This window comes from Callithrix jacchus, chromosome 11, assembly GCF_049354715.1.
Source record: "Callithrix jacchus isolate 240 chromosome 11, calJac240_pri, whole genome shotgun sequence".
Taxonomy (NCBI): Eukaryota; Metazoa; Chordata; class Mammalia; order Primates; family Cebidae; genus Callithrix; species Callithrix jacchus.
In genome coordinates, this window is record NC_133512.1 from 76,400,002 (window position 1) to 76,421,625 (window position 21,624).

General features: G+C 45.9%; 1 protein-coding gene across 1 annotated transcript in view; it reads left to right on the forward strand.

Annotated features, from left to right (window-relative positions):
• Nucleotides 1-20,545, forward strand: part of CDHR3 (cadherin related family member 3) — a 66,356-nt gene extending 45,811 nt beyond the window's left edge. The window contains exons 10-19 of the mRNA XM_002751711.7: nt 1,959-2,061; nt 3,104-3,202; nt 4,964-5,190; nt 7,777-7,948; nt 9,602-9,852; nt 11,750-11,931; nt 14,030-14,043; nt 15,871-15,902; nt 18,142-18,190; nt 19,720-20,545. Coding sequence (XP_002751757.2) covers nt 1,959-2,061; nt 3,104-3,202; nt 4,964-5,190; nt 7,777-7,948; nt 9,602-9,852; nt 11,750-11,931; nt 14,030-14,043; nt 15,871-15,902; nt 18,142-18,190; nt 19,720-20,024 — 1,434 coding nt within the window. The 3' untranslated portion in view covers nt 20,025-20,545. The remainder of the gene's footprint in view (nt 1-1,958; nt 2,062-3,103; nt 3,203-4,963; nt 5,191-7,776; nt 7,949-9,601; nt 9,853-11,749; nt 11,932-14,029; nt 14,044-15,870; nt 15,903-18,141; nt 18,191-19,719) is intronic.
• The last annotated feature ends 1,079 nt before the right edge of the window (nt 20,546-21,624 follow it).

The window sequence follows — 21,624 nt, forward strand, 5'->3', positions numbered from 1 at the left end:
GTGAGTCTGTGTTCTCCATTCGCTCTTTATTCTAACCCCGTTCCAGGAATCGTTTGTTACACATAGTTGTTCCCGGGCTGCTAAGGACTGGACTCTTCCTCGGGTAGCACGCAGTTGTGTGCCTGCCTAGTGTGCCTTCACAGACACATCAGTGCCCTCTGTGCTCAGGCACTTTTGTTTATTTGAGTGCTCATTCCTGGCCCATAGAGGTGTGAGGTGAGAGAAAGCAGGGCCAGGCCTTGAGCGTGTCCGGGTAAACTCCATACCGTGGAACCACTGGAGACCAGAGGAGAGGGAGACAGCGAGGATGTATAGGGAGCCCCTGGGCGGGCAACTCCAAGGGACAAACGCTGCATTGGAAGAAAGATGGGCATGAAAAGTGGGTCCCAATGAGTTGAGTTAGACGTTTCCTTACAGAGCTTCTGCTGGAGGCTGGTGGGGAAGGAGAAGAGAAAAACGGAAGGGCTGGGAAAGCGGCAGCCACAGGGAGGGAAGCCAGCTGCCTGCTACCCTCCCCTCACGGTGCTTTCTTCTCCACCTCACACCCCAAACCCTTCTTCAATCCCCAAGTACATCTCACCGACTTTTTCATCGTACCATCTTAAAAATAACTTCTATTTTTTTCTGTTTAGGAAATTAATACATGTTCACTGTAGAAAATGTAAAAGCACAGAAAAGCATCACCATTTACTGCTAACCAGTGTTAATAGTTTGGTACATTTCCCTCTTGACTTTTTTCCGTAGATATATTTTATGTGTATTTTCTACATATATGCATAAGTATTTTTTATTTTTATTTATTTTTTTAAGACACTACATCTCACTCTGTCACCCAGGCCGGAGTGCAGTGTGGCAATCATAGCTCAACAGAGCCTCAAACTCCTAGGTTCAAGTGATCCTCACATGTCAGCCTCCCTAACAGGTGGTAATACAGGAATGCACTACCATGCCTGGCTAATTTTTTAGTTCTTTGTGGAGATGGGGTCTTGCTGTCTTGCCCAAGCTGGTCTCAAACTCCTGGTCTCAGGCAGTCCTCCCACCTCAGCCTCCCCAAGTGCTGGGATTCTAGGCATGAGCTACCGTGCCCAGCCAGCATAAGTATTCAAAATACAGTAGTGCCCCCTTACCCACAGGGATATGTTCCAAGACCCCTAGTGGATGCTTGAAACCACAGACAGTACCAGACCCCACATATATTATGTTTTTTCCTTATATATATAGATACCTATAGTAAGTTTAATTTATAAATTAGATACAGTAAGTATTCACAAAAATATCGAACAATAAAATAGAAAAATTATAACAAAATACTATCACAAAAGTTATGTGGCATACATGGTGATGCACACCCACAGTCCCAGCTGCTTGGGAGGCTGAGATGGGAGGATCACTTGAGGCCACAAGTTTGAGGCTGCAGTGAGCTATGATTACACCTGTGAATAGCCGCTGCACACCAGCCTGGGCAACAAAGGGGACTTCTATCTCTAAAGAAGAATAAAGAAATCCAGTTATGTGGGTGTGTTTCTCTCTCTCAAAATATAGCACTGTACTCACTATTTTCAGACTGCGGTTGACTGTAAGTAACTGAAACTGTCAAAAGTAAAACCACAGATAATAAGGAGGGACTGCTATGACGAAACAGCCCTGCATATAAGATTCAATTTTGTGCTTTTCTTCAATGAATCTGAAGTTCTGATTCTGTGCTGTTGAGCAGTAGTGCTTAATGAACATATTTGTACATAGATTCTCTCTCCTGGTAAATTATTTCAACAAGTTCGCTAGCAGTGAGCAAAGGTATGGTCGTAACTTTTTAAAGCTCCTCATTTTTATGGGCAAGGTGTTTTCCAAAAGTGTTTTGCCAATTTACATATCCACTAGCGATATTTGAAAATGTCTCTCTCAGACCAATAAATAGGATTGTTTAATCTGTATAATCTACCATCTCTGTTTTAATCTAGCTGATTGGTGACCTAGATTATGAAAATCCAAGTAATCTAGCAGCCGGCAATAAATACATGGTGATAATCCAGGTGCAGGATGTGGGGGCCCCTCACTATAAAAGCAAGTATCATTTTGTTTTATTTCATGAGTGTCTTCCTTATCAATGACTAAACTCTGCTGGGCAATACTAGGTAGTGTACTAGGTCCCCCATCTCACTAGTACTGCTCTCTCCCAGGGACTGAATTACAACACTTAAAGGTCTTTGAAGGGTCTCCCTACCTTCACCACTTTCCAATGCATCTCCATATTTCTGTCAATGATTTTTCAGGAAGTGCAAATGTCATCATATTACTTCCTTGGTTAAAGCCTTCGAGCATCTCCTGTAGCTGTCAAGTTCAAGTACCAACTCTTGGGCCTGGCATACGAGAATTTTCTTCATTTGTTGCCCCTTAATTCTCCAGCTTCACCTTCTGTCACTTGCCTCGAAGCCCCCCACCAACCTTTTTTTTTGAGATGGAGACTCACTTTCTTGCCCAGGCTGGAGTACAGTGGCGCGATCTCAGCTCTTCACAACCTCTGTCTCCCAGGTTCAAGCGATTCTTCTGCCTCAGCCTCTCAAGTAGCTGGGATTACAGGCACGTGCCACCACGCCCAGCTCATTTTTGTATTTTTAGTAGAGACAAGGTTTCACCATGTTGATCAGGCTGGTCTCAAATCATTGACCTCATGATCTGCACACCTTGGCCTTTCAAAGTGCTGGGATTACAGGTGTGAGCCACCTCCCTTGGCCCAAGCCATCATTTTTTTCCAACGGGGCAAACAGCTTGAAGTTTTCCTGAGTGAATTATGTGGTTTTATACCTTGGCATTTTTGTATATGCCTACAACACCCCGCCAATCTCCTAATTCTATCCTTGTAAGGCTCAGCTTGTACTTTCTTCTGGAAGCTGCTCCTCCTCTGGGTTCTGCAGTGCCCTGTGTGCTCATGTGCTTATCAAAAAGTGACCACCCTCAGCATCTAAAAGGCATGAGTTCCCAGAGCTTAGTCACCTGGTATCCCCTATGCACAGAGCCTGTACACAGGAGATTCTTTAAAGATGTTGAATAAACAAATGGATGAGCATGAACTTGTGATTTAATGTGTTTCTATCTCCATTTTTAGATAACATCTACATTTATATTCTAACAAGCCCAGAAAATGAGTTTCCTATCATTTTTGATAGGCCATCCTATGTATTTTCTGTGTCAGAAAGAAGACCAGGTAAGTCACAAAGTCACAGACCACAGTGCTCTTGATGGACTGTGTCCAAACGCGTGTTCTTTGGAGTGGAAAGCTCCCTTCTGGAGGCCTCCTGTGCTGTTTTGCACAGTGATTCACAGCTGATTAGTATTTATTGCACCTCTTATTTCTTTTAAATTATCCTTGCTGCTAAGGAGGCCTTCAGGTGAAACTTGGACTTTTGAAAACTGTTGCCTTTCTTGGAAGCCTCTGATTCTTCCTTGTCTGTTTGCCCAATTCTGCTAATCCTCCCTTTTCAAAGCTTAAGTTTTCTCTTGGTCTCCACTGTGAGTTTTATCCAGCTCACCCAGAGACTTAAAATTTAACAACAGAGAAAAGGTTTCCCATTTCCGTATTTCCTTCATTTACAAACAAAGACAATTTCTCTCTCTCCTGCTAGGATTCACTGGAGGCCTTCTTTTCTACCCTTTATGACACCCTGCTTTTTGCAGACTCTTTCCCCATTAAGGAGAAGACTCACTCCCCACTTCCAGCTTCACTGTCTGCCTCTCTTTTGCTCTCTAAGCTTGAAGATAATACTGTAAATGCTCTCGTGTAATAGACTCCCCACAGCCTTTGGATACTTTTTTCATATTAAAAACAACAACAACAAATCAAACCAGAACCAAAACACTCCCTCTCAAATGATCCATTCTCTTCAACATGGTCTCCATTTCCTGACATTAAGTTTTCAAGCAAAATGCAAAATGAAGGTCCAAAGAAAATGCTTTTAATTTCTTATACTTTATTCAGTGAATAGCAAATCAGAAAGGAACAGGCTTTCGTGAACTCACAGATCTTGCTACAGTTCTCTTTGATCACCTACTTTGGGTCACACACTTAGTGCTGGGATCTGGAATGGAACAAGAGAAGGTTTCTGCCCTTGAGGAATGTAGTTTATGGGAAGGAACTCCTATAAAACAAGCAAGCCAGAATGCTAGCAGCCCCACCAACTGTATTTGTAAAATTAGCAAAATGGAAGAGGATTTAAAAATCTATAAACTGTAATCACCAATTGCTAAATTATTTCAAAATTGTTTATTTTTATAAGAGCAATTCATGCTCATTACAGAAAATTGAAACATACGGGCCTTTTAGACAACACTGCAGCAAAGAGATGTTTGTGTGAGGATGTACGTTCTTGGCACTATTGTTTATGAGAGCAAAATGATTGGTGTCCCTGGAGTCTATATAAAGGCACAAATTGCTGGGTGAGGTGGCTCACCCCTATAATCCTAGCACTTTGGGAGGCCAAGGCAGGTGAATCACTTGAGGTCAGGAGTTCAAAACCAGCCTGGCTGACTTGGTGAAACCCCATCTTTGCTAAAAATACAAAAAGATTAGCTGGGTGTGTTGTCGGGCACCTGTAATCCCAGCTACTTGGGAGGCAGAGCCAGGAGAATTGGTTGAAACCAGGAGGTGGAGGTTGCAGTGAGCTGAGATTGCACCACTGAGCTCCAGCCTGGGAGACAGAGTAAGTGAGACTCCATTTCAATAAAAAAAGGGAGGGGCGTAAATTGTCTAGTACACCTCACAGGACTGCTTGGATCATAGGGTCAGTTACCTGGTGGGTGCTGGTTAGCATGATTTCAATTTAGTAGAATTGAAGATATAAAACAGAGTTTGGACAGCAAGGAGGCCTCCAGAAGTCCTTCTGCCCATGGCAGTGAGGACATCTGTTCCTGGATCATCCTTCCCTACCCGCTAAAAGCAGAACTTACTGCAGTTACTTTATTCCTCCAGCCAGAACCCGAGTGGGACAGGTGCGAGCCGCTGATAAAGACCTCCCTCAGAGCAGCCTCGTGTACTCCATCTCCACTGGAGGGGCCAGCCTCCAGTACCCGAATGTATTTTGGATTAATCCCAAGACAGGAGAACTCCAGCTGATTACTAAAGTGGACTATGAAACAACCCCCGTGTATATTCTCAGAATCCAGGCCACCAACAGCGAGGACACAAGCTCCGTCACTGTGAGTGGGGCTGCTGGGTATAGTGCCTCTAACCCAATTGGTTGACCTCGGGTCTCTCCGGCACCCCCAGGGTGTGGATGCGGCAGTGAGGAAACTTCCCAGGGCACATCCTGTGGAAGTGGTGGGAAACAAGTAAAGGTGCCCTGGGAAATAAAGATCCGTGTTTTTCTTTTCTTTGAGACAGAGTCTCGCTCTGTTGCCCAGGCTAGAGTATGGTGGTGTAGTCTTGGCCCACTGCAACTTCCACCTCCTGGGCTGGGTTTAAGTGCTTCTTGTGCCACAGCCTCCCAAGTAGCTGGGATTACAAGTGTGCGCCACCTTGCCCTGCTAATTTTTGTAGTTTTAGTAGAGATGGGTTTCACCACGTTGGCCAGGCTGGTCTCGAACTCCTGACCTCAAGTAATCTACCTGCCTCAGCCTCTCAAAGTGCTAGGATTATAGGCATGAACCACTGCACCCAACCCCCCATGTTTTTGAGGACTAAGTTTGTGGGTGACAGAAAGAAACACTGAAATTGGTGGCCAGATATTGGAATGTCTGGTGGACCCACAAAGCCACTTTGTGGGACGAGGTTCCTCTTGTGGCCCTTTAAATCCCGCTTTGCCTTCACTGAAGGATGGTGGTGAAATGCGCACTGCCCAGAAGCTGAGTGTGGTTTTGGAGTTAAACGTTTCCTCCCCAGGAGCAGTTATGCTGTGTTCCTACCCCGCCCCCACACACAGCAGATGGGGTAGATCTTAAAACCGTTGCTGAGCTGCTAGCCTGCTTCCCAACCTTTGATGCTGAGAATCTTGTTTATGCAGACTCGGAGTCAGTGCGTCAGGGGCCTGGGATTCTACATTTCTGCCATGCTTCCAACTGGGGCAGTGCTGCTGGTTCTCTGCCACACCTCGAGTTGCAAGGGTCTAATAGGTCCGTGTTGTCTGGTTTGGATGATCCAAGGGCAACATGACAACCACAAAGACCGAACTATTCCCTGGTCCTTCCCATTAGTAAAGAAAAAGAGCATGAAGGCAAAATGAACTCTCAGCAGCAGGCAGCCATCGACAAAGATTGGTTCAGAGTCAGGAGACCGAGTTCATTTCTCAACTTTGATCCCAATTTTCCAAGGGAGTCTGAGCAATGCTTATCTCTGTGTCCCTATTTCTCCGTCTCTTAAATGAAGAGTCACCCGACAACCCAGTGCTGAACAGTCTGGCTCCTCCAATGGCTTGCTCTGAATTAATGGGATGATGCTTTTAATGATGTGCAAGATTTGGCATTGCTACCAAGGAAAGTTGGAGATAATTGCAGTGTTTGTTAGGCTGGGTTTTTTTTTTTTTTTTTTTTTTTGAGAAAAATGAATGGACTTCACTTTGGGAGCTAACTAGAGTGAACATTTCCATTTATTCCCAGGCTCAGAAATAGCTGAAATCCCAAATTTCAAAGGTAGCATGAACATGACTCAAAATTCATAAGCTTTTAAAAAAGGGTGGTGAACTAAATGATCACACAAGTCCCTTTCAGGGCTGCCATTGTACGATTCTGTGCTGGCAGGCATCCCAGGCTGTATTCCCGTTCACCAGGCATAAAAGACCGTGATGAAAGAAAATAGACTGGCCCCTGCTTGTGGCAGGTTAGCCCTAGGGCTTAGTACAGTGCTAATAGCCCAGGTCACAGATGACATCCTAGTTTAACCAGGCCTGCTTGTTCTGTCCCAGTGGGTCTTAGCCCTGCTGCATACTGGAATCAGCTGGGGAACATACATGAAGGCCCTGGGCCCCATCCTCCAGAGAGTCCAATCTATTTAATCTGAAGTGGGCCCAAGCAAGCAGAGCCAGGCTTGAGAACCATTTCTGTGTATGCCGGAGTTAAAGAACTTCCAATTACAGGCCAGGTGCGGTGGCTCACACCTGTAATCCTAGCACTTTGGGAGGCCCAGTGGGGGTTGGATCACGAGGTCAGGCATTCGAGACCAGTGTTGCTAACGTTGTGAAACCCCATCTCTATTAAAAATACAAAAAATTAGCCAGGCATGGTGGCGGGCGTCTGTAATCCCAGCTACTCGGGAGGCAGAGGTTGCGGTGAGCTGAGATTGCACCACAGCACCACTCCAGCCCGGGTGTGACAGTGCGAGACTCTGTCTCCAAAAAAAAACTTCCAATTCACAAGTGGCAGCAGGCAAGGAAGCACATGGAGTCACCGTAAACTCGCGCCTTCCTGGAAAAATAATTCAGTATTATTTGCCAGTGAGCCTATGTGTCCAGGCGCATGCACGTGTGTGTAGAGGGCGAGGTATATGTATACATGTGCACACACACATGCACACAGTGTAGGAGTTAATAACATTGGATTTGGAGTAGGAAAGACCTGAGTTCAAGTCCCAGCTATGCCATTCACTAGCTGAGTGATCTTAGGTCAATTACCTAGTCTCTCTAAACCTCAATTTTCTCATCCATAAAATGGGAATAATCATGTCATCTATCTCACTTGAGTTTAAATGAGCTAATCTAGGAAAAGTGCTTAGACTGAAAACTGCCTACATGCAGTAAGCACGCAATAAGTCTTAGCTGTTGAGAATGACCAACTACCTTCTTGCTGCTCTAGGTTACCGTGAACATCCTTGAAGAAAATGATGAGAAGCCAATTTGTACTCCAAACTCTTATTTCCTGGCCCTCCCAGTGGATCTGAAAGTTGGCACGAATATTCAGAATTTCAAGCTGACGTGTACTGACCTTGATTCCAGCCCCAGATCTTTCCGCTACTCCATTGGCGCAGGTATAGCACTCGGTGTCGATGACCCTGGCCCTGTCTCTGAGGACCCTGATATTGTCCAGGGTGGGGCTCTGTGCTCACACACTGATCTGGGCAAAGTGGGATGGGAGTAGGGAAGACATTTTTTTTTTTGAGATGGGGGGTCTCACTATGTTGCCCAGGCTAGTCCTGAACGCCTGGCTCAAGTAATCCTCCTGCTCAGCCTCACAAGTAGCTGGGACTACGAGTGCATATCACTGCGCCCAGCTTGCTGGGGAAGTATTTGAATGAGGAAAGCATAGATACAGAGTCTAGCGGCCCCTATGCTTCCTAGCGCTCCTCTCGGTTTCCCTTTCTCTCCTCACTCCTACAGACCCCCATACGTAACTGCCCAAAGTCCCAAGAAATGGGTGAACCCCACCCCCAATTCCTGACTACAGTATGAGTCATAAAGCATGTTAGTGTCATTAGAAAAAATTCAGTCCAACTTTTTGACCACCTCTTTTCCTGAAAGCCTGTAGTGGGGGCAGGGAATCCCAGTCCTCTCTCTGGATAATAATAGATTAAATAGATTAAGTGCGTTTTGAAATGTGTCCTCAGGAATTCTCTTCTGCTCCATTCATCTTCTCTCTTTAAAAATATACCATTGTAGGGAAAAAAGTGCACCCCTCAATGGAAATTAGACCAAAATAGCTCATCTAATGAAGTGCTGGGGCCAGAGATTTAAACCCAAACAGGCAGAACAATTCCACGTGAGAGTAAAAACCCATCCTGCTGCCTGCTGTGCCCTTGGCGGAGCAGGAACTCGAACAGTAGGAAGCCTCTCAAGCTGGCTGTGTCACAAAACCCAGGGGCAGAAACTGCCTCGAGACTGCAGTTGCCGAAGATGGAAATAATCCATACTGAGAGCCCTAAGGCCTTTATGGAGCATTTTGCTGCTAAGGGAACAAAAATTGCATCATCTCCTGCTCCATTTACTGGTGTTCAGTCGGTAATGAGTCTGGAGCCAGTGGAGGAATGAGCAGGCGTGTGCTTGGGCTGACAGCCTCTCTGCCCCAGGCTCCCTGAGCTGAGCCATGAGCCTCAGCAGAGCTGCGTGTGTGTTTGGGGGTGTGATGGGGTGGATTCAGGAGGACCTGGGGCTGCAATTCCTGCAAAGCCAGGAGGCACCTTCCTTTGGGGGACTCCAGGGACATCCATAACCAGTGTGACCCACTGGGTCTTGTGAAAAGCATGTAGTGAACTTGGTCCATGGCTAGGGATGTGACCTATTCCACCATCTTGATGCCCACTCATTTGTCTAAGTGTGAATTACACATGTTGTTACCAAATAATTGCTGGATGATAAATCAGAAGGGGCTGCAGCAGGGTTACAAAGTCTCTGCTTAATACTCAGCAAGATGGTACTAGGCTAAGGATGTTGTCCTATTGTCCTTTTCTACTCACGCCGTTTGCAGCCACGCTGGTGGTGAGCAAGGGTTTCTTTGTACTAACGCCATCTCTGGTGCAGTTAAAGCCTATAGCATATAATTAATCCAGCTCTGGTATATCAGAGATATAGTCTACACCTGAGGTGTGGAAATTTGAGAGAATGATTGAATGCAGTTTTCTTCTAAACCTTTATTTCTTACTCTCTTTGCTTCTTTTTACCAACACCCCTGCATCAAATCTCATTAGGCAACATCAACAATCATTTCACCTTCTCACCCAATGCTGGTTCCAACGTCACACGCCTGCTGCTTATGTCTCGCTTTGACTATGCTGGTGGGCTTGATAAGATCTGGGACTACAAGCTACTTGTCTACGTAACTGATGACAACTTGCTGTCCGGTAGGAAGAAAGCCGAGGCTCTCGTTGAGACAGGAACGGTGACACTGAGTATTAAAGTCATTCCGCACCCGACCACGGTCATCACCACAACCCCCAGGGTAAGGCCTTTAGGACCTGGAATCCCCAGTCACGTTCCCTCGTGAGTCACATTGAGGGACTTCTTTCCCCCCTGGAGATATGTGGGGTGGACTGAAAAGAGTTAAGGTATTACGATGTTGCTGAAAATGGCAGCCATGGGCTGGGCGGGAGTAGCTACAGGGTGGCAAAAATCTGGTGAGACCTCAGACTCATAAAACCACTCACTTTTCCTGTTCTGGTAGAGAAGACTGGGTGTTTGTGCAGTGACCTGTGAGAGATCCATGTGGCTTGTGGCACAGGAGCTGATTTTCATGGGCATGCTGCCAGCTGCTACTTTCACAACTCCTCTCTGCTCATTCAGATGAGTCTTTGCAAGTCTATGTCCATGAAATTAGATTACTTGCTGCTGGGTGCTCTTTTCCACATCTTTTGAAGAGTCTCACATGCCAATCTGTGCTCTACACCCCACCTCCATTCCAAAAACAATTCATCCAATCTACAAATATCGATTTAATGCCTATAGTGTGCCCGTCACTTTAGCAGACAAGTCAAAAATGATCCCTGCTCTCAGGAAGATGATGGTATAGGCCAATGGTTCTCCAAGTGCCGTCGTCCCTAGACCAGCAGAATCAGTACCACCTGGAAACTGATGGGAAATGCAAATTCTCAGGCCACCCTAGATTATTAAAATTATAGGTCACCCAACCATGATCATCACCATGACCTCCAGGGGAGGATGCTGGAACCTGAAATTCCCAACTCTATCCACTAACCTAAACTTCTGATAGAGTTTCTATCAGAAACTCTAGAGGTGGGACCCAGTGAGCTTTGTTTTTAATCAGCCTTTCAGGGAATTTTGATGCCCATTAAAGTCTGAGAGCCACTGATCTGGAGGGGGAGATAGATTACAAACAAGTATTCGAACTGACAAAGTAAACACAGACTGTGGGAAAGCGTGGGAAGAAAATGACCAGGTGCTATCACAGAATCGGTCTGGAGAGGGAAGGGAGAGCCTGGAATCTGACAATAGGATTATCTCCCCTGCCCCCTGGAGGAACTGGCTTGCTGACTCATCTGCTCCCTTTCTTCCTCCTCCTCCTCCTAATAGAAGCTGCACCCCTGGTCAGCAGCCCTCATACCTGCAGCATGCCAGAAGGAAGGTAATCAGAACCTTAGAGAACCCCCTGTGAAGGTGGCCAGCTCCTTCTCAGAGTTTATTCCAGAGCTGGTTCTTGTTTCTGTCTCCTGTGCTCAAGTCAATAGAACCCCAGGGAATGGAGGCATCCAGCAACCTAAGGACTTTCCTTGTGGGAGGAGCTGATAGGCTCCCCTCCGTGAAGAGTTCCCACCTTTCTTGGGCTCAGAGCATGACCTGATGGTGACATCTCCAATCTTGAAACCTCTGTAACTTGTTTGGTATCTGTCTTCCGCTCTAGGAAACAGATGCTGAACTTGAGGCTTCACTGTGCTGTCAGCTCACTCCTCTGGCAGTGGCAGCTTGTAGTTGAGAAAACCCTGAAAAGCCTACAAGGTGTTAAAAAAAAAAAAAAAAAAGACTTACGTGGCTTATGCCTTGTTGGTGAGAGACAATGGCTATATTCATCCATGGGTTATGCCCAGATATGGCAGAAAAAAAAGCCAACAGACTCTTTTTAGTTTTGGGGAAGGGGAAGACAGAGAATAAAATTAGGCCTGGAGTTGCTTTTCAGTTCCCTAAAATTTCTGGGTTTGATCTAATGGACGTCTGCAAAGCCTATAAATAAGGTGATGTGTTGAAGCAGCAAGAACCAAGAGCACACAGATGTCCAATTTACAGAGCAAGAACAACGAGCGGAGGAAACGCTCAGCGAGAGGGAGTGCTGAAAGGCAAAACCGCTACCACCCTCCACTCACCCTCCCTGCTCTCTGTTGTTCAAGCCCAGGGTCACCTACCAGGTCCTGAGGAAAAACGTTTACTCTCCGTCCGCGTGGTACGTGCCTTTTGTCATCACTTTGGGCTCCATATTGCTTCTGGGTCTCCTGGTGTCCCTGGTCATCCTGTTGGCCAAAGCCATCCACAGACACTGCTCCAGCAAGACTGGGAAGAACAAGAAAGCTCTGTAAGTTGCCAGCGGGCTGGGTCCTCCTCCCCTTTAAGACACGGTTTCTGGTGATGTCTGGAGAAGGAAAATGGAGAATCAGGATTTCTCTACCAGGCAGGTTGCCTGGAATGAAGGCAGGAAAAGGAGCTATGGGGGAAGGGATCCAGCTCCCCGCAGTCCTGGTGCACCCTCTTTGTCACCTGCTAGGCCAGGAAACCATCCTGTTGGCTTTCCCTGGCAACCTATTCTGTCCGTGATGGGCTCTCAATGAGACTGGGGCATCAACCTTCTGATGACCTTGCCCTGAATAAAACCTTCAGAAAAGCCCTGTTGTGAATAGTGATAGAATGTGCTGTGCCCTTATTTGTAGAATATTTAAAGGATAGTATGGAATTAAAGCAAGCAGAAAAAACCACTAAGGGAATTAGGCTTTTGTCTCCAGTGACTCACCTGGGTTTTTGTGTGACTAAATAATTATCGGTGCTTTGCATGTGGTCTTGGTCTCTCTTAAGGGTTGTAAATGCAGGTCGTTGTCTCTCTTTCCAATTTTCACCTGCTCACTAATATACCTCTTATTGTGCCAATCTGTGACGTGTCTTTTGCGGGCTAAAAGTGAGGTAGTAGAGCGACATGAAGAGAGCACCAAAGAATCACAGACTTGTCCCAGAGCCAGGCTTCTCGATTCTTGGCAGCTCTTACAACTTGCTACTTAGATGGTTCTGAGCCTGAGATTGGGAGTTAGATGAGGCCTGGGCTCAAGTCTTAGCTCTGCCATTTTCTTGGAATATGGCTTTGTGCAAGTGACCACCTCTGTGAGCTTGAATTTTCTTATTCGTAAACTTAATCAACTAAATGAGTAAATGCAAACAAAGCACTTAGCTGTGTTCCTGATATAGGGCGAATGCTTAGTATGCTACCCAGTCATTTTTAAAAACCTTGTTTCCTTATTCTTCACAGATGAGTCCCAGTGAGTTCAGGATTCTAGATTCTAAGTTGAGCGCTATGCCCAAATGTCTTGTGGTGTTGGAACCTCTGAGTTCTAGGATCTCTCAATGGCAGAAAGAGGGGGTGATAAGACATGTGTGCCTTCTAAAGGTGTTTTAAATATTAACTATTAACTGTCAAGTAATTTAAAATCTGTGGATGAAAGACTATAAAAGTACAAGGCATTAGCATAAAGATATGCATTGCATTTTGCCATATTTATTGTGTAAGTTTGTTGCTATTGGCAACCTTGACTTCAAGGTAAGAAATCCTCAAGCATCTGCTGAAATTAAAGAAGGCATTTTTGTTTGAACTCTATTCACAGATTGATTAAAAAAAAAAAACAGCTCTAAAAGAGTAATTGCTTGTAAGGATGGTGGTATATTGTAATGGGATTTGGATAGACGTTCTTGAAGGAACTAATCCAATAGACACTACAACTGTCATGTAATTTATGGCTAAATGTTAAATGTTCACCTTGAACCTGGTTCTTTTAACTTATGTTGTAAATATTGTTTTCAACATGGTTGACTTAAAGAAGAAAAACTAGCTAGAAAACCAGATTCAGACTCAGCCTCTCTGGAAATTAGTTGTACCATATGACAGCCAGCCTTTGTTAAGTAGCAAAGAAGAAAATTAGAATATAGAGCTGTAGAATCCAAGGTGATCATGGGAAAGGTCGTAGGGTCCAAGTCCAGCTCTTCATGTGACAGGAAACCAAAATGTAACTGCCAGCTCTCAAACCTCCCTGCTGTGAGCCAAGCCTTCCGCTCTGCCGGCTCTTGGGGAGAAAGGGATAGGGCAGGGAGACTTGCTGGGCAGTCTGACTGGGGCAGTCACGTCCTCACCAGGTGTTCTCATCAGAGACAGTGTACTCCCTGAAGTTTATAAGGTGATACTTTTTAACTCATCAGATTCCCAGAACCTCCCTAGTCCAAACTGATGAAGCTGCTTTCTTTGAAGCAGGGATGGTGGTCTTGCCTTCTTTCTGGCCCCTATCCCTGGCCTCTCTTTCAGTCAACCCCGGTATCTCTAAGGGCAGAGTTGCCCAAAGAACCCCATGGTGTCATTTGTGCACCAGTGCAGCATACTTTCAGGTGAATTAATATCCATTCTTTTCTTCCCCTCATAGGACAAAGAAAGGAGGTATGTACACTACCTGTTTCTTTTGTCTGTTGTTTTTTGCTTCCTCTGTTGTGCTACATAAAAAGGCATTTACTAGGCAGAGAATCAGGCTGCGATCACGTCTAGAGTGTTTTCAGCTGCATCTTCCGTGGATGGGAGGAAACAGAAGTCGGATGCAGCTGGAGAAGGGGAAGGGCGGGGGCACAGGGCCTTGGCCTGCCTGGGTCTCTCACCTTGGTCCCCTCCCAGTGCCCTACCTAGGGCCCTCTCCAATCAGCTCAGCTAAACACCTAGGTCTGTCGCTCACCACATGGCACAGGAAGAAAGAACTCTCCACATGTTAAATGTAGACAGGACCTGCTTACTGCTGCCCACGAGGGATGTCCTGAGGACAGCCAATGCTTTGTGCTGGACACAGGACTCTTTTGAAAGACTAGATCATACTTGATTCTCACATTCTAACGGATTTGATTATTTCCACAAATTATTTAGGTTAGACTAGTGAGAAAGGGGAGATGGGGGCAATCAGTAGGGTAAGGGAGCTGAATGACTTCAGGGAAGTGGGTAGATTGGGAAGATCCATCTGAGCAGCTCCAGGCCTGAGAAGGTTTTCCTGGTCTGGCCTCAAGTAGACTCCAGGGTATGGGGGTAGGCAGGACAAAGAAATGGGAAGTGTTTTTATTTTTAAAAAACAGAAAACAAAAAATGCTTGCTTTAAACACTCCACAGGCATGTGTCTGACATGCTTAAGGCATGTCTAAACAAGGTTAGAAATTTGATAATAATGGCTATTGATCATATTGAAAGAGATGATTTTGTGAGATTTTCACAAACTGCCTCTAATTCCACTTGTTAAAAGGGGCTGGGGGCTGGGCATGGTGGCTCACACCTATAATCACAGCATTCTGGGAGGCCAAGGCTAGAGCATTACTTGAACCCAGAAGTTTGAGACCAGCCTGGACAACAGAGTGAAACCCTGTCTGTAGAAAAAAAATTTTTTAATTAGCTGGATTGCTGGGCGCAGTGGCTCATATCTGTAATCCCAGCACTTGGGAGGCAGAGGAGGGCAGATCACCTGAGATCAGGTGTTGGAGACCAGCCTAACCAACGTGGTGAAACCCCATCTCTACTAAAAATATAAAATTCGCTGGTAGTGGTGGCCATGCATGCCTGTAATCCCAGCTACTCAGGAGGCTGAGGCAGAAGAATGGCTTGAACCTGGGAGGTGGAGGTTGCGGTAAACCGAGATAACACCATTGCACTCTAGCCGGGGCAATAAGAAGCAAACTCCATCTCAAAAAAAAAAAATTAGCTGGGTGTGGTAGTGTATGCCTGTAGTCTTAGCTACTGGGGAGGTAGCTGAGGGGATCATTGAGCTTGGGAGGTCAAGCCTGCAGCAAATTGTGATTGTGCCACCGTACTCCAGCCTGGGCCACCAGAGTGAGACCTTGTCTCAAAATAAAATAAATAAAATAAAATAAAATTTAAAGGGCATGGGGAATGATTGCAAAAAATCTTTGCCTATGAACAGAGATATCCAATGTAATCTTTCTTATCTCAAAAGCCATTTAAAACCGAGTTTCCTAGGTCCACTGATAATAAGCTAGAAAAAGTAAAAAATATTAAATCATGTGTGTATTATTGTGTGTGTGAATATATATGTATATGTATTTGTTTCTGAGAAGATGGAAAGCTGTCAACAAACACATCTACAGACAGAACAATTCTTTGCTGTGTCTGCAAGACTGAGATCAAAGCCTGTTTAGGGAAATACCATTGTGGGGGTAGAATTTTAAGGTCAATTTAATGCCCAAGAAGCTTAACTTCTGCCTGTTGTGTTCTCTGCAGAAATGAAGAATGCAAAGAGAGAGGTGGTGGTGGTGAGTATGGACAGCGAGGGGCACTGGCATAGACGCTGGGAGGTGGGACTCCCATCTCCCTGGAAGGCAGGTCTGCCACAGCCTCGTGGTCATGGTTGTCATTCAGGGAGGTGCTTGCGTTTGGCCGCTGGAACAGATTGCCGTGTGACGAGCTCCTGATAGAATTTGTTCCCTCCACTGAACATGCCTGCTGATATATTTGCAGAAGAACTGGATTTCATAAATATTGAGTAGTGGTGTTTATTGTCTATACCAGCTTTCTAGGAGAGTGAGTTGGGGGAATGAAGCTTAAAGACCAAAACTAGTGTTTCAGCCTCCAATGAGATTTAAATATGTTCTTTTTTTTGAGACACAGCTTTACTCTGTCGCTCAGGCTAGAGTGCAGTGACACAGTCTCAGCTCACTACTACCTCTGTCTCCCAGGTTCAGGTGATTCTCATGCCTTACCCTCCCAAGTGTCTGGAGTTACAGGCATGTGCCACTACTCCCAGCTAATTTTTTGTGTTATTAGTAGAGATGGGGTTTCACCATGTTGGCCCGGCTGGTCTTGAACTCCCGACCTCAAGTGATCCAGCCACCTCAGCCTCCCAAAGTACTAGGATTACGGGCATGAGCCACTGTGCCTGGCTGATTTAAATTTTCTTTGCTCTTCCACCATCTTGCAGAAAAGTGACAGAGAAAGGGCCCTGCCAGGTCCGGGGTTGGCTCTGGCCACTTAGCCTTATCACCTTCCTTGGCCTCTCTGAGCTTTAGATTCCTCACCTGTAAAATGGGGGTGAGGACACCTGCCTTGAGATAACAGATGAAAAAATAGTTTGAAAATTGTTAATGTCACACAAATGCAAAATGTTACAGGGTAGCTGAAAAGTTGTCTCTCCTCCACCTCGCTCTCTTTTTTTTTGAGACGGAGTTTCACTGTTGTAGACAAGGCTGGAGTGCAATGGCACAATCTCGGCTCACTGCAACCTCCGCCTCTGGGGTTCAAGCGATTCTCCTGCCTCAGCCTCCCAAGTAGCTGGGATTATAGGCATGCACCACTACACCAAGGTAATTTTGTATTTTTAGTAGAGACAAGATTTCGCCACGTTGGTCAGGCTGGTCTCCAAGTCCTGACCTCGGGTGACCCATTCACCTCAGCCTCCCAAAGTGCTGGGATTACAGGCGTGAGCCACCTCACCTGGCCCGAGGATCCTTTAAGTGATAAAAACTGGGGATTAGAAACCTTGCTAAACTCCAAACACAATCTTTGTTACTGTGCTAACCTCTCTGACTTTGGCACCTCTAGAGGGCAGTATGTGAGGGAAGCGGGTATTTCTATGGGGACAAGGGACAGGTGCATTACACAGATCTGGAGGGTGGCACTGAAGACAGATCAGAGAAGAGAAAAGACACAGAGCACAGGACTTAGATGAGGCCCAGATGTGACATTGCATTGGCCTAGGCAAGGGGAGGCCACAGGGGAGGGCTGGAGTGCCAGGGCCAGAGGTGTGGACACCTAGGAGCTCACCTGTGTCCACCTTGACAATACACAACAGTGATCCACTGACACGATGTAGGTCTTAGCTGTGCTGTGTGGCATTTTCACTCTTCCTTCTATGCTCAGATTTGATTTACTCAGGATGCTTCCTTAACCCCCAAGTTTGTTTTAAATGTCCCCTCTACCCTCCCTGTGCCCCGTTACACCCTACATCTCCCCATCACAGTCTTATCACTCTGCATTGTAGCACCTGTTTGTAGTTGGCAAGCTTTGTACAGGCAGTAGCCAAGCCTGCCTTGTTCACTGCTGTGTCCTCAGCACGTAGCACAGTGCCTATTAAAGACATAGAACTGGCCAGGGGCGGTGGCTCACACCTGTAATCCTAGCACTTTGGGAGGCCGAGACAGGTGGATCCCTTGAGGACAGGAGTTTGAGACCAGCCTGGCCAACATGGCGAAACCCTGTCTCTACTAAAAATAAAAAAATAGCTGGGCGTGGTGGCAGGTGCTTGTAATCTCAGCTACTTGGGAAGCTGAGGCAGGAGAATCACTTGAACCAGGGAGGTGGAGGTTGCAGTGAGCTGAGATTGCACCATTGCACTCCAGCCTGGGCAACAAGAATGAAACTCCAACTCAAAAAAAAAACCAAAGAAGACATAGAAGTCAAGGCTTTGGGTAAGACATGTGGGTTGTGAGGATGCGTGGTCTTGCCAGGGAAAGGAATGTAGGGTTGCGTTCCATGCCGTCTCTATGTTCTCCGTAGGAAACTATCCAGATGAACACTGTCTTTGATGGAGAAGCCACAGATCCAGGTAATTAAGAGGCAATAACACTGTAAGAATGCTTTTCGTACTCCAGACTGGTAGGAGCATGGAGGACCTTATCCATCCTGCTTTTAATTCATTTTGTCAATCTGTTTGGCTATGTTGTCTTTCCAGTGCTGACCCTTCTAGGCTAAATACAACGTGAGATCAGCTGTGAACCCAGCTGGCTTGCAGCCGCTCAAGTACAGGTCACGCTGACATGGGGCCTCAGTGGGCCTCCACCGAAAGGCTCACATTCAAGGGCCGTGCCTCTTTCTCGCCTCCCTTCCTAAATTCCGAACCAGTTGAGGGAACTGGTGAATCCAGGAATCCATATTTTTTCCTGCTCTTTGGTACTCACCGAACCCCCTTCCATCCACATTCTTCCTGGATGCTTCTAATAGCGTTTTATTAGTAGCGGAAGATACAGATAAATGTCAAGTGTAGCTTCTTCTTTCCCTAGATCAGGGCCAATCATTTCTTCTTGGTCGGTAACATGAGCATAAGGTAGAGCAGGCCTCCGGAGCTCTCATCAGCCCCTGAAATCAGCTCCAAATTTAGCTCCTTTACACTCATCCCTCCGCGTACAAAGGCTCAATTATAGATGTGAATAAAGGGAAGGAAACCAAATTCAGGAGGCAAGTGTGTTGGCTTCCTGCCACCCTCACATGCAAACGGCACCGGTCCTCCTCCTAAGGAGGATGGCTCCTCTCCAGTAAGAGTCGGCCGCCGCCGCTGCTGCTGCTGGAATTAAATTTCCCTCTATTATTAGGTGCTTGTTACCATAATGTGCCCACATTAGCTTAAGTGCTGGTGGGATCCTGAGCTGAGAGGCCACTCATGCTGTATGGGAATGGCAAGGACCAGGGGCTTGCCTTAAACCTGATCTTCCTGAGCAAAAGGCTGGGGATTTTTGTGTTTTTGTGTAGCTGAGACAGAAAAAAGAAAATAAAAGATATGAGCCAATTGGCCTAAATCAATTAGTGTCTGCTGGCCCTACCACAAGAAAAATGGCTTCCTCGCATTATCCCAAGTGGGGCCAGATTTGTGTATGTGCGTCTACAAATTGCTGTTAACCTAACGTAAATAAAAATCAGCCTTTTCCTTCTCACTTGATGAATTCCTTTTTGTAGCAGGAATTCAGGGGTCTTTTAAAACAAACAAAATAAATCAGAAAGTAATGGGTAATTCCATTAGAAACTGAACCTGATTTAGCCGAAGCTTGCACCGAGTTCAAGATTTCCATGGCCTTCTCATCCTGCACTTGAGATGTCCTTGAGACACTCCTAAACCTTTCTATCCAGAGAGGTTTGCTGTTTGCTACCTGTGTGGTCGGGGCAGCGCAGCTTGTGGCAAGGGCAGGCTGGTGAAGACTGCGGTGCTATTCAGCCGCCTGCTGTCTGTGTCAGTGATTTACATCTTCTAGTATGCTTCATCTTCCCTCGGGAGTCAGATGAGAGCAGGGTAGAAGTGGGGGAAGAGACAGTCGTTGGAATTTTCTGGTATATGTGATTGTTGTATTTTTTTTTCTTCACTAGTGACTGGGAAAATATATGAATTCAATTCAAAAACTGGAGCCAGAAAGTGGAAAGATCCACTAACCCAAATGCCAAAAAGGAAAGAGTCCGGCCCCCGGGGAGCTGCCCCATGCACAGTTGCTTCTAGGGAAGGGATGAGGCCACTGAGAAGTGCCAGCTGGGAAGAAGATGAACTGAGTGGCAACACACGGGCCGAGGTTGCTAGTCTGGGTTCCAGAAACAAGAGTGGCAAGCCCGGCACCCCAAAGAACAGAAACCCAGCCTTCATGAACAGTGCTTCCCCCAAACCACACCCAAGAAAGTAAACGGGGTCTATGGAGGAGCCTGTCAATCACTGGGATGCTGCCTCACCCTAAATTCTACGGGGACAGTGTGGGCATGGCATAGGTGAGAACATGTGGGCTGAGGGGATTCAGACATCCAGGGTCAAACCTGGGATGTTTGACAAAGTTTTAAACAAACAAAAAGGGGTTTGATCACATAGTTGCCTGTTCTGAAACGATACAGGAAAGGTTTCTATCAGATCTCAAAAGACCTGTGCTTCTGATCAGCAGGACTGTTAACTTTGGGGTGTGGAATTGTGTTTCTTCTTTGCACTGACTGCTAGGAAGCTCTATTTGGTTCACCATAGGAAGTTCACAGGACTTCCTGACATAAATAGTGAAGATCATCCTCACATCTGGTTTCCAACTTATTTTCCTGCCCTCATTTTAATATCACCCAGATTTCTTCCCTCATAAATATACCATACGCCTTTGTAAATCACCTCAAATCTTCTGCTACAGAAGCAGAATAGTGAAAAAAAAAATAAAACAAAACAACAGATGAATAAGAGTTGGTCATCTGGGAAAAAGAAAACACAGTAGGCACCTTCTTTTCTTTTTTATTGTGTTACTGTATCACTTATAGTCAAAGTGCACAGATCTAATGTGTTCAACTAGAGGATTGGACACATTGATCTGTTCAGCACTTCTCCCAGAGGCAGCCACTGTTCCGATCTTTATCATCAGAGATTAGTTTTGCCTTTTTTGAATTTCATATAACTAGAATCACACAGAATGTGCTCTTGTGTGTCTGGGTCAGCCTCCTGCATGTGAGAGTCATCCGTGTTGTTCTCTCTAGCAGTACTTCAGTTGCTGTGTCTGATTTCATTCTATGATTATATCACAATTTATTCATCCATTCTACACTTGGGTGGCAGCTGTTTCAAATGTTTTACTTTTAAAAAATGAACTTAAGAGTGAACTACAGGCCAGGCACGGTGGCTCACACCTGTATTCGCAGCATTTTGGGAGGCCAAGGTGGGTGGATCACCTGAGGTCAGGAGTTCAAGACCAGCCTGGCCTATATGGGAAAACCTCCTCTCTACTAAAAAATACGAAAATTAGCTGGGTGTGATGGTGGGCACCTATAATCCTAGCTACTTGGGAGGCTGAGGCAGGGAGAATTGCTTGAACCCAAGAGGCGGAGGTTGCAATGAGTTGAGATCATGCCACTGCACTAGAGCCTGGGTGACAGAGCAAGACTCCATCTGAAAAAAAAAAAGTGAATTACAACACTATGAACTTTCTTGTACATGTCTTTTGGTGAACATAAAAACTCACGTTTTTGCTTATATACCTGGGAGTGGGATTGTTGGAGCAATTGCCAGATGCTGTCAAAGAGTTCCAATGTGGTGGCTCTGACTCCCACTCCAGCAGCAAACACTGAGTGTTGCAGCTGCTCTGTATCCTTGCCAACACTTGGGATTGTCAGTCCTTTCAATTTTATCCATTCTAGTTAGAATTACTATTGAAGTGAAATCACTTTTTCCTCAAAGCTGAAGCACCACCAGCCTTACAACTGACCCGCCTTGCTCCTTCCCTTTCCTGTGACTGGAAAGAACCGCAGGATTCTGAGTGGGAC